At 35.7% G+C, this 13041-nt stretch overlaps 1 protein-coding gene across 1 annotated transcript in view; it reads right to left on the bottom strand.

Moving 5' to 3' along the window:
• Positions 1 to 13041, bottom strand: part of LOC148947785 (nucleolar protein 9) — a 57696-nt gene that overhangs the window by 1385 nt on the left and 43270 nt on the right. The window contains exons 6-8 of the mRNA XM_089096236.1: positions 10463 to 10591; positions 9200 to 9367; positions 7193 to 7336 (exon numbers count right to left, since the gene is read on the bottom strand). Of these exons, the coding sequence (XP_088952362.1) occupies positions 7193 to 7336; positions 9200 to 9367; positions 10463 to 10591 (441 nt within the window). The remainder of the gene's footprint in view (positions 1 to 7192; positions 7337 to 9199; positions 9368 to 10462; positions 10592 to 13041) is intronic.

Here is a 13041-nt window from a genome sequence, read left to right as displayed (position 1 = left end):
ACCTTGTATTATTTATTTTCTTTTCTTTTTTCTTCTCCATACCCGGGCACTTCGTATCGAAAGAGTTGTCGTAGAAACTTCGAAAAGGGCTCATTCAATTGGAAATTGGAGTGGCTAGTGCCCTTTTTAATAGTCAAAAGTGATTGGTGGGCAACTAGCCCCCCCCCCCCCCCTCCTTCCCCCAAACACATCCAATCAAAATTTTGAGATAGCCATTTTGTTCAGCATAGTTGATTTACAGATAGAAAATTTATTTTGAGGAGGTCACTCCCCCAAAACCCTCGGGGCACGGGTTTTAAGTTATGCCCTGAGGGCATATAAGAACGATGTTGGCAAAATGAATTATGTATTATTTTTTCCCTTAAGGGTAGGGCACTTCATACGGAAGAGGTCGTCGTAGAAATTTCAAAAGGGGCTCTTTCGATTGGAAATCGAGAGTTCTAGGGACCTTTTTAATATTCGAAAGTGATTGGAGGACAACTAGCCCCCACCCCCCCACGCCCATCATTCCCCCAAACACATCCAATCAAAATTTTGAGATAGCCATTTTGTTCAGTGTAGTTGATTTCCAGATAGAAAATATGTTTTGAGGAGGACACTCCCCCACAACGCTCAAGGCAAGGGTTTTAAGTTATGCCCTGGGAGCATAAAAGGTTTTTATATAAGTCGTTATCTTAGAAAATTAAAAAAAGTCTCATTAGAATTTAAATTCACATTTCTAGTGCTATTTTTAAAAGTCGAATTTGTGTTTAGGTAAGAACGCCCCCCCCCCCACGCCCATCATTCTCCCAAACACGTCCAAGCAAAATTGAGATATAGGCATTTTGTTCAATGTAGTTAATTTCCAAACAGAAAATATGTTTTTAAGGTGGACACTCCCCTGCAAACCTTAGAGCAAGGGTTTTAAGTTATGCCCTGGGGTCATATAAGGTCTTGAAAGTAGGTGTTGTCGTATAAACTTCAAAAAAGTCCAATTAGATGTTAAGTTCGAAATACCACTGTCATTTTTAATAGTCGAAAGGTATTGAAGGGCCACTTGCCCCCCTCCACACCCATCATTCTCCCCCACACATCCAATCAAAATTTTGAGAGAGTTATTTTCTTGAGTCTAGTAGATTTTCAGATAGAAAATATGTTTTCGAGGAGGACACTCCCCCACAGTCCTCAGGGCAAGGGTTTTAAGTTATGCCCTGGGGACATATAAGCTTTTTTATAGAAGGCGTTGTCGTAGAAACTTAAAAAAAGCACATTCGATTGGAAATTCAAAGGGCTAGTGCCTTTTTTAATAGTCTAAAGGGATTGGATGGCAACTAGCCCCCCCCCCACGCCCATCACTCCCCCAAACACATCCAATAAAAATTTTGAGATTGCCCTTTTGTTCAGCGTAGCGGATTTCAACATGGAAAGTATTTTTTTCAGGAGGACACTCCCCCACGACCCTCAGGGCAAGGGTTATAAGTCATTACCTGGGGGCATAAAATGTTTTTATTGAAAGCTTCGTCGTCGAAACTTGAAAAAAGGCTCATTTAATTTGAAATTCAAAGAGCTAGAACCCTATTTAATAGTCGAAAGTGATTTCAGGGCAATTAACCCCCCTCTCACGCCCACCTTTTCCCCAAACACATCCAATCAACATTTTTAGATAGCCATTTTATTCAACGTAGTTGAAAGTTTTGGAAATTAGGTCTTTAAGGATGACAACCCCTCCCCCCACAATCCTCAAGGCAAGGGCTGTAAGTTATGCCTTGGGGGCAAATAAAGTTTTTATTGAAAGCGTTGTCGTAGAAACTTCAAAACGGCTCATTCAATTAGAAATTGAAAGGGCTAGTGCCTTTTTTAATAGTTGAAAGTGATTGGATAGTGACTAACGCCCCTCTCACGCCCACCATTTTCCCAAACACGTCCAATCAAAATTTTGAGATATCCATTCTGTTCAACGTAGTTTAAAGTTCTTGAAATTTGGTCTTTTAGGACGATAACCCCCTTAGAGCCCTCAATGCATGGGTTGTAAGTTATGCCTTGGGGGCATATAAAATTTTTATTGAAAGTATTGTCTTAGAAACTTCAAAAGGGCTCATTCAATTGGAAATTTAAAGGGCTAGTGTCTTTTTTAATATTTGAAAGCGATTGGATAGGATAGCTAACGCCCCTCTCACGCCCACCATTTTCCAAAACACATCCAATCAAAATTTTGAGATATCCATTTTGTTCAACATAGTTGAACGTTCTGAAAATTAGGTCTTTTAGGATGATAACCCCCTCAGAGCCCTCAGTGCAAAGGTTGTAAGTTATGCCCAGGGGGCATATAAGGTTTTATATAGAAAGTTGTTGTATAAATCATAGGCAGCGCGATCGCGCTGCCTAAGTAAAGAACGGGGACACTCAAGAACGAGAAAAGAAACGGGGACTAGGTAAAGAGGAAGACACTTTCCGACAACCCTCAGGGCAAGGGTTTAAAGTTATGCCATGGGGACATATAAGAATAATGTTGGCACAATGTACTATCTATTAATTTTTTTCCTTTAGTGCAAGGCACTTCCTATTGAAGAAGTTTTCGTAGAAACTTTGTAAATGGCTCATTCAATTGGAAATTGGAGTGGCTTGTGCCCTTTTTAATAGTCGAAAGTGATTGGAAGGCCACTAACACCCCTTCCACGCCCACCATTTCCCGAAACACATCCAATCAAAATTTTGGGATAGCCATTTTGTTCAGCGTAGTTGATTTTCAGATAGAAATGATGTTTTTGAGGAGGACAGTCCCCCACAGCCCTTAGGGCAAGGGCTGTAAGTTATGCCCTGGGGGCATATAAGATAGATGGTGTTGTCATAGAAACTTTAAACAGATCTAATTTGACTCAAAATTCAAAGGGCTAGTGCCCTTTTTAGTTGTCAAAAATGAATGAAGGGCAACTATCTTGCCTCTTACATTCACCTTTACTCGAAATAAATCTAATCGAAACTTCGAGATAGCCATTATATTCAACGTAGTTTTAAGTTCTGGAAATTAGGTCTTTGAGGATGACAGCCCCCCCCCCCCCCACAGCCCTCGGGGCAAGGGTTGTAAATTATGCCCAGGGGGCATATAAGGTTTTTATATAACGCGTTGTCGTAGAAATTTCGAAAAGGGCTCATTCGATTGGAAATTGAAATAGCTAGTGCCCTTTTTAATAGTCGAAAATGATTGGAAAGTGGCGTGGAAGACACCACTTCCACGCCCACCATTTCCCCTACACATCCAATAAAGATTTTGAGATAGCCAGTTTGTTCCATGCAGTTCAAAGTTCAGGAAATTATACCTTTGAGCAGGACACTCCCCCCACAGTCTTCAGGGCAAGGGTTATAAGTTATGCCCTGGGGGCATATAATGTTTTTTATTGAAAGCTTTGTCTTAGAGACATGAAAAGGGGATCATTCGATTGGAAACTCAAAGAGCTAATGCCCTTTTTAGTAGTCGAAAGTAATTAGAGGGCAACTAACCCCCCTCTCACGCCCCTCTTTTCCTCAAACACATTCAATCAATATTTTTAGATAGCCATTTTATTCAACGTAGTTGAAAGTTTTGGAAATTAGGTGTTTAAGGATGACAACCCCTCCCCCCCCACAGCCCTCAGGGCAAGGGTTGTAAGCTATGCCCTGGGGGCATATAAGGTTTATACTGAAAGCGTTTAAACTTCCAAAGGGCTTATTGAATTCGAAATTGAAAGGGTTAGTGCCATTTTTAATAGTTGAAAGTGATTGGATAGCGACTCACGCCCCTCTAACGTCCAACATTTTCACAAACAGATCTAGTCAAAATTTCGAGATATCCATTTTGTTCAACGTAGTTGAAAGTTCTTCAAATTAGGTCTCTTAGGATGATAATCCCCTCAGAGCCCTCAGTTCAAGGGTTGTAAGTTATGCCCTAGTGGCATATAAAGTTTATATAGAAAGTTTAGAAATTTCAGAAAGGGCTCATTTGATTGGAAATTGAAATTGCCCTTTTTAATAGTCGAAAGTGAGTGGAGAGTAATTAACCCCCCTCTTACACCCACCATTTCCCCAAAAACATTCAATGAAAGTTCAATGACGGCGATTTTGATCAACGCAGTGGTAAGTTCTAGAAATTATGAATTTAAAAATGACAAACCCCCTAGAGCCCCAAGGGCAAAGGCTGTAGGTTCTACCCTGTGGGCATATATGGTTTTTATAGTTAGAGTTGTTGTAAAAATTGAAAAGTGGCTCACTAAATTCGAAATTGAGAGGGATAGCGCCCTTTGTAATAGTCGAAAATGATTGGAGGGTAACTAACCCCCCTCTCACGCCCACCATTCCTCCAAACACATCCAATCAAAATTTTCAGATAGCCATTTTGTTAAGCGTTGTATAAAGTTATGGAAATTAGGTATTGGAGAATGACACCCCCCCCCCCAGTACTCCGGGCAAGGTTGTAAATTATGCTCTGGGGGCATATTAGATTTGTGTTGAAAGTTTTGTCCTAGAAACCTCAAAAGGGCTCTTTTGATTGGAAATTGAAAGAGCTAGGGCCATTTTAATAGTTGAAAGTGATTGGAGAGCGACTACCACTTCTCTTACGCCCACCACTTCCCCAAACACATCCAATCAAAATTTTGAGATAGCCATTTTGTTTAACGTAGTTGAAAGTTCTAGAAATTCGGTCTTAGAGAATGACAACCACCCTAACAGACCTTAGGGTAAGGGTTGTGATTTATGCCCTGGGGGCATATAAGGTGTTTATAGAAACCGTTGTCGTTTCCAAAAGGGCTCATTGGATTGGAAATCGAAAGGCCTAGTGCCCTTTTTAATAGTCGAAAGTGATTGGAAGGCTTGACATTTTTATAGTAAAGATCGAAGTGGGTATAATGTACTATTTTTTTATGTTGATGTTGTTTAGACCTGGGCACTTCGTATCGAAGGAGTTGTCGTGGGAACTTCGAAAGGGGTTCATTCAACTGGTAATAGAAAGGGTTGATGCCCTTTTTAATAGTCGAGTGCAAATGAAGGGCGGCTAATCACCCTCCCGCGCCCACCCTCCCATTGGCCTATTATGTTTAAAAACTAAGTTTTGCCTTAAAATTAAATAAAAATGCAGTGTGTTAATGCTAATTCCCCATAAGCCATCTCAGCAGTATCCCAAGAACGACTGAGGGTATTATGTTCAAACTTTCCGGGCTACTTCTGCTCTTAAAATTTAACCAAATCAAAATAGCGTAAGTGTATCCAAGCTATCAAAGAAAGTAAACAGTTTTTTCAGTGAATGGTAACAAGTTTGCCATTTCAGGTCAAATAGAGGAGGTATGAAACTAAATTAAACAGTACTATTTATGTCCAGATTTTTAAAAGGGTGTATGCTGTTAAAAATTGCTGAAAATTTTTCTCCAGAATACAAATAGCAGGCCAAACTATAAAGTCTTAAAAAACGAAAAGATTTAAGGTATTATTTTCTTTTTCCCTGAAAAGACTGATGTCAATATAAAACGAACAGAAACTAATTTTAAAAACTTTTTCACAAAAATAAGTTTTTCAAAAAAAAGTAAAGAACTCCGTTAAACAAAAAATGAGCAAAAATAAAATCAAATTATCTACCACTCGTGAAACTACCGTAAATCAGCATCGATAAAAAAATGAAACCCAAAACGAACAGAAATTACCATAAATAGCCGATTCAAATTGAAAACGAGCAGAAATTAACATAAGTTGGGCGCAAAACCCCTATGCCATCCCAAGGCCAGAATATAATTTGCACTTTACTGAAAAAATACAAATGAATGTGCATTGTCAGTTTAATATACATATACTGATATTTAGTAATCAAAATGTTGATATTATTTGATTTATTAAAGTTATAAAAGTAAAAACATTTATATTTTTTTCAGTAAAGTGCAAATTTTGTTCTGGCCTTGGGAGGGCATAGGGGTTTTGCGCCCAACTTTTGTTAATTTCGGCTCGTTTTGAGTTTGACTCGGTTATTTATTGTAATTTCTGTTCGTTTTGGGTTTCATTTATTTATCGATGCTGATTTGTGGTAGTTTCGCGCTTGGTAGATAATTTGATTTTATTTTTGCTCATTTTTTTTTTAATGGAGTTCTTTACTTTTCTTTGAAAAACTTATTTTGTGGAAAAAGTTTTTTTTAATTAATATTCTAGAAATACTGGGTGTATTTTCAAGAAAAACACAGCTTTCTATCAGGTTGAAAGCAGAAGAAACTTTATCATTAAATGTAGACTTTAACAATGAAAGGGGCACAGATTTTTATGCATGGGGGGGGGGGTTAAAATTAAACATGGTAGACATATAAGCCTTTATTTTTTTCGGTTGGGATCGGTTTTTCAAAAGGAAATAAGTGGAAGATTTTCTACTTACACCCGGTCAGCAAGCACGTGTACATATAAAAATTCTGGAAATAATTGCTAGTTCAAAATTACTATAAACTATACTACTGGGTTGTTGAAATTAAAGGCATCCTCCCAGAAAAATAAGTACAAATGTTTCTTGAAGCTCAATTACTTCAGTGTGATACTAGCCAGATTTTTGTGGTTCAAGTGCAATTTTTTGGATCAAGAGGAACAGGATTTCTTCATAAAGAGACATTTTTTCAAGATTTTTGTTTCTGTTTTTTTTTTCAACCTAGAAGAAATTCATTGAAAGCTATAGTGTTTAATTATATATATATAAAAAAAAAAAAAAAAAAAAAAAAAAAAAAAAAAAAAAAAACAGACCGTTTGTCAGTTCTGAAATAGATTCAGCTCCACAATTGTATAATGGTTGTGTGCGTCGTGCGAAAAACGAATGGATCTGTAAATATTTTAATAATTTTACAAGGAAGCAAAAACATGGCTTTTAAGGTCTTCATGGGAATTGATATTTAAACAAGACAAAAGTAAAAATCCAGTGTTTTTGGTTTCATCAAAAAAAATTATTTTGGTTTTCTAGATTTGTAAAGAAAAGATGGTTGATAAACAGTTTAAAAAATGGCCATGTTTATCAAAAACTCCGTATAGTAGGCAATTTTGTTCAAAATTAAATGGAAAAACAAAGACGACACATTTTATAAATAACAACGGAAGCATCAGGGGGCCCCAAATAAACTAACGTGTAAAAAATATAATAAAAGAAATTAAGGGAACTTAATTTTTTAAATGTTAAAATTGAAGCACGTAACTTAAATCCCAACACAACAGATCGAATAATTACCTTGAGTTTGTTTCTCAGTCTATCCCTAGATTTTTCACCAATGGAGGGTGAAGAGACAAAAGTATCCATGACGTAACTTCCGCAAGGATCACAGAATAATTCACGTAGCTCACTTGCGGGTAATGACAGCATACTGTTTATCATCTAGAGTAAGATGGGTTTGACTAGAAACGGGTCATATTTAATTATAAACAGAGACATTGTGCAATTGAGAAAATCTACAACTAAAACCCACAATGTTGAAAAATCTCCAATAGCAAAGCCTGCCAGACGACATGTTAGATTTAACCATGGCAAACAGCCAAACATGGTAGATTTACCAAAACAATAAGGTTGGAAATACTCACTTAAGAAGAAAAGCCCCAATTCGTGTTTAAAGCAATTTCGTTATCCATCTGCATGTTTTGGTCTAATATCAATTTAATTATTCTACAAATACTTGTACAAAACAATTTTTCTTTCCAATATTTAAACTGTTTACCAACGGAAAAAGAATGTCCACCTCGAACCCACTACCTTGAGATTAAGATTCAGAACCTCGTCCTTTGCCGACTGAGATTCCCAAACATCTTTTATTGGTTCTACAGTTTTCCTCTATTTCTATATTCAGCGGATCTCTGAATGTTGATTTTTTTTTGCTAAGTTTACAGACACAGCCGATCACTGTATGGGATGGAAATTTCCAATTGCTACTGACAAACGTGAGTAGTGGAGTTTATATGAAATCATAATCATAAACCAGTTTGTTTATCTAAAGTCCATAACGTAATTTCTTCAGTAGTGAAAGGCTCAGAAAATCCAAATATTCAGGAATTAGTTAAATCATTTCTAAGTGCTAATTCATAGTTAAAATCATTTGGAATTCGATTTACAAATCCCTCCAGGCTTTTTAATGAGCCTTTCCTCTGCATCTTTTATTTTACGATAAAGAAGTTTATGAAGGAAGAAACAAACATAGATTTGTAATTTTCAAAAAGAAATTATTGAAAAAAAATATTTTGGAAATTAAATTACCAAAACACTTGGGTATCCCACATTGCAGGAGAATAGCCAAGGATACTATATTTTATCTTTCCGCAATGATCTTTAAATTTCCATTTTTTAAGCTTAGTTTAATTTTTATTTCATTTGATTGAAATATGGTTCTCTTCATGAAACAAGTACGTACAGACATCACCATTGAACATTTCCTCAAGGAGGGAAGGGGAGGAAGAGAAGGTGATCTCTTCACCTTCTCCTTCTCTGCCCTCTCTGAAAAAAATCATGTAAATGGAGGATATGTAACTTAAATTCAACTTATTAAATAAACTTAACTTAACTTAAAATCAATTTAACTTAGACTAATCAATTACAATATCTTTCATAGGAATTTCCCTTTTTGTTGGTGTTTCAATTTTACAAATTACCCCCCCCCCCCTCCAGAAACAACAACTTCTAAAGTTGCATATTATTTTCTACAAGAAAAAGAAAGAAAGAAAGAAAAGCGTTTTTTAGATTTTTCCTTCTTTACCCCCTAGATTTTGAAAACTTCACTTCTTATAAATTACATACTTCTGCTGTGTAGACAAATTTGGCAAATTTGAAATATCTGATTTCTCAGTAATTAATTTATAGGCTGAGGATGTAAAGTACCTTTTGACCTTGAATATTTACATTACATGAATGCAGACATTTGCACTTCCTTTAATGAGAAATTACTTAGAGCAATGGGAGGCAAGCAGGGCGCAATTGTTCTAGATTTTTTTCTTTACCCCCTAGATTTTGAAAACTACACTTCTTATAAATAACATACTTCGCTGTGTAGATAAATTTGGCAAATTAGAAATGTCTGATTTCTCAGTAATTAATTTCTAGGCTCAGGATGTAAAGTACCTTTTGTCCTTGAATATTTACGTTACATGAATGCAGACATTTGCACTTCCTTTTATAAAAAAAATACTTCGAGCATTTGAATCTTTTTTCGTGAGTATTCGTATCGTTTAGTAGGCATAACCGTTATTCTCTTACCTTTATAGGTTTATTGAACCTCAATAATGTTTGTACCATTTGAGAACCCGCGTAAGTGATTTTGTTTGAACCCTTGCTGAACTTCGACGCTTGTATTCTCAAGACGGATTGTATTAAACATGGATTATTCCCTTCTGGGTCTGTACATGACGAGATTTCTATTAAATTCTAGAAATAAAGAAATATATAAACAACTTATTTAGAAAAATGAATCAATTTAAAATATTTGCTTTATCTAAATTACAGCTAAGTCTGGGCAACAAAGTAAAGCAAGAAAAAGGGCTAGAATAATAAAGATTGAAAGCCGAGCTGACGACAAAAAAAAAAGACTAAGAAACGGGACTTCACGAAAATATTATATCACATTTATTCCGCCTATATAATCAACAAGGCATCGTCAGCAGAAACTAGATAGCAGAGTTAAAACAAAAACAAAAGAAAGTGTAAACACAAAAAAAAATATAGCAGACACATAAATAATTTGAAACGATAAAATTTTTACACAGTTGATGAGAAGCGATGAAACAATTTTTTTTTAGATTTTTAAGATTTGACTACAAATAGATACGCAAAGAACGTATTAAAATAACAAAAATAGATTCTAGTAGATCTTTATCTGTACAAAATTTTTTAACAGGTCTTTATAGTACTAGCCTTAGTGTTAATTTTAATAATTGTGATGACTTAGATTTAAATTCTAACAGCAGCTCTTTTAACCTTACTTCATTTGATGTTCCAAGGAGTACTTTACGATGTCAAGGAATTAATTTGTTGGACAACGTTACCAATTTTTGTTCTCATCTAGTAGAAAATATCATCGACAAATCAAGAGGTTCGTCTTCTTCTTTTATTTTCTAAAAACTTTCAAGCCTGTCCAACAAAAGAATCTAAACAAGAAGATAAAGAAGAAGAAGAGTTGGTTTATCCACTATCCTAGTGTACGGCAGAAATACTTCCAACATATTTAGGAGACATATTTCCAGTACATTCTTAGCCAATCAATTATTATGAGTAACCATTACACAAATGAATTGAAGCCTGTTTCCAATCGTGCTAAGCTATTTGAACAGCATTCTTTGCATTGCAGCTTGTCATAAATATTAGAATATATTAATAACTTTTTGAGCCCCCCTTCTCTTTGTCATGGGAGACGACAAAGAGTCATCTCCCATATTAATAACTCTCTTTGTCTTTGGACCCACCATAAAACTACTAAAAAATCAGTACAATTAAAAAAAAAAGAAAAAACCAATTTCGGCTTACGCTAAGAAAATTTCCTTGCTTAGTAACCAATTTTTGGCACGCCTTGGCAATTGCAAGCATTATCCCACCTTCACCATCGACAGAAAAACGTTTAAAGTTGGGCTCTAGTTCTTCGTAAATTTCTGAAAACTGAAAAAAAGGAAAAAGAGGATTGATAATTTAACAAAATAGACATGTCAATAAAAAAAAATCCTAACACTGTCTACTAAAAAAAAAGTTGCATCTCAATATGGTAACGATTTTGGACATATTTTAGATTTTTTAAGAAATACTTTAGATCTTTTTTTCTCACATATTTTTAGATTGAAGACATTTACGGCAGAACTGAGTAAAATCAAAACATTTCGAAGTAAATTTAATTATATTTTTTGCAAGATACATTTCACAAAAGTCAAAGAAACAAACAGCTAACGGAAACCAAAAGACGTAGCGTCAAAATTTCCTACAGGGATGGGGAGATAAACAACATTTTAGGCTCACAATCTTCTTGTATTTTCGTTTCGCTTAAAAGACTGTCAGCCAGTAAAAATATCTAACTTCAGTTTCATGTTTTTCCCCACTAACTCTCAGTCTCAGACAGAAGAAATCTCATAGAAAGCCAGAAAATGCAATCAAAATGGGATTTGATTAAACTAAGCTTTAAAATCTGAAAACAGACTTAATAACTCATTCTGTTTCAGTTTTACTAATAATTTTCGTCAATGGTCTCTTCAATCTTTCCGTCAATTTATTTAGTGAAAAAAGTAATTTCACATTGCTATATTTTAAGTTACCGACGAATGAGTGCCCCCGATTGATTAAAGAAACGGCGTCAACCAAATATACGCTTTCGAATGCCATAATAAATGCCAAATGCCAAATGCCAGACAAATATCATAAGTATTTATTTATTAATTTGAGAACACGTCACACAAAAGACAAGAACACAGCAATAATTAAAAAAATACAAAAAAAAAGAAAAACACATTAAAGATGAAAACTAAACACTTCAAAATACATCAAAGCTTCAACAAATTACTGGGCTAGACCTATGTCCGCAGATGGTTCAGTTACGGTAGACAGGAATTTAAACCAAAACTTGCTTCCTTTAAGCGATATTTGGATGAACAAAGAAAACATTATCAGGGCCATTGCTTGAAAACTTCCTAACAAGATAAGAATCACGGGTACATGCAGGGAAACACAGAAGATGTTTCGAGAAACAAAAGAAAATAGAACAATATTTCGACTTGTCTGAATTGGTAAATAGTTTCCAAAAAGTTGCAATATACAGATACTGCAGTAAGGCAACGGATTGAAAATTTTCGAAAAGAGACGATGGTACAAACGTATCCTATTCATGAAAAATAATGCACACGACAACCCGACTCGACATTAAATGTGAGCTAGTAGTTGTCGTATAAGGTTTACCGACGAGCCGAACGGAAGACCAAGGTAAGCAATTAGATCAACTGACTTTATCCTGCTATTCATGAGAGGGAATCCACTGGTGGTACTTGCTTCAAGCTAAAGAAACAACATCAGACTTTGCACAATTTAACTCGAGTCTAAGCTTCACATACCCAAATTGTAGCAATGTAAAATCCTCGTTAATGCACTAGATAGTACCACTCAAATTTAGTATCGCCTCCATAGCACAGGAGCAACAAATTAAGAGCAGCAAGAATGCAAGAAAGAAGCACCCAACAACGCATCAAGAATTCCACTGTTGCAGAGTGAAGGAGAAGAAACGGCATCTCGATCGCTACCCTTCTCAAAGCTATATATATATAAAAAAAAAAAAAAAAAAAAAAAAAAAAAAAAAAACTGAAGTGACTGGGTGATGAGACGTAGTGGGGTACATTTGAGAGACTTTAGTCTCAGAGAAAGAGAGAATCATCAGGCGGACTTTGAAGGTTTTGATAGGAGGGGCTCAACACAAGTTTTGCGCTAAAAAGCAACATAGCTGCGTGAAAGAAATAGTCAAACTCTTTACGCATAACGTCCTAGCACCTGCTAACACGAGACTTTCACCTGGCGCATCTGCATCAATCAATGCGTTCACCGCGGTGGACAATGCGTTGAAGCCCAAGACGAGGGCGAAATCCAAATTGATATAGTGGGACATTACCTTTCGCATTCAGATAGTCAACGAAAAGCAATTCAAAAATCTTGCAAAAGTAGTAGCAACTGTCATGGGATGGAATGACAAGAATTAAGTGGCAAGTTTGTCTTTCTTTAGAATTGATGGAAAATGCCCAACCTAGAAGGAGGCACACTCCAAGGACAAAAATTCTTGACGTTGATACCTCTCTTCGAACGTGGTCGTTACTGGACAAAACCACATAAACAGTAACCACTGAAATTTTTTAAACGCCAGTGTTAGCCATATGACAAGTGAGCTATTCTTTTAAAAACCGAAGACTTCATTTAAAAAGGGAAAAAAATTCCAGGATCCACAAATTTATTTTTTAATTATTTCCTAGAAATTTAGAGGAGATAGAGAAATCTCTAGAATTGTGATTTTCAGATATCAGGGTTCATTAGTAGGTTACTGTGCTTTCATGATATAGTGATTTAATTCTGCAATACTCATTGGT

This window comes from Artemia sp. Qi Xiang Cuo, chromosome 10 (genome assembly GCF_049724085.1).
Source record: "Artemia sp. Qi Xiang Cuo chromosome 10, ASM4972408v1, whole genome shotgun sequence".
Classification (NCBI taxonomy): Eukaryota; Metazoa; Arthropoda; class Branchiopoda; order Anostraca; family Artemiidae; genus Artemia; species Artemia sp. Qi Xiang Cuo.
This window is presented reverse-complemented; position numbering and strand designations above follow the sequence as displayed.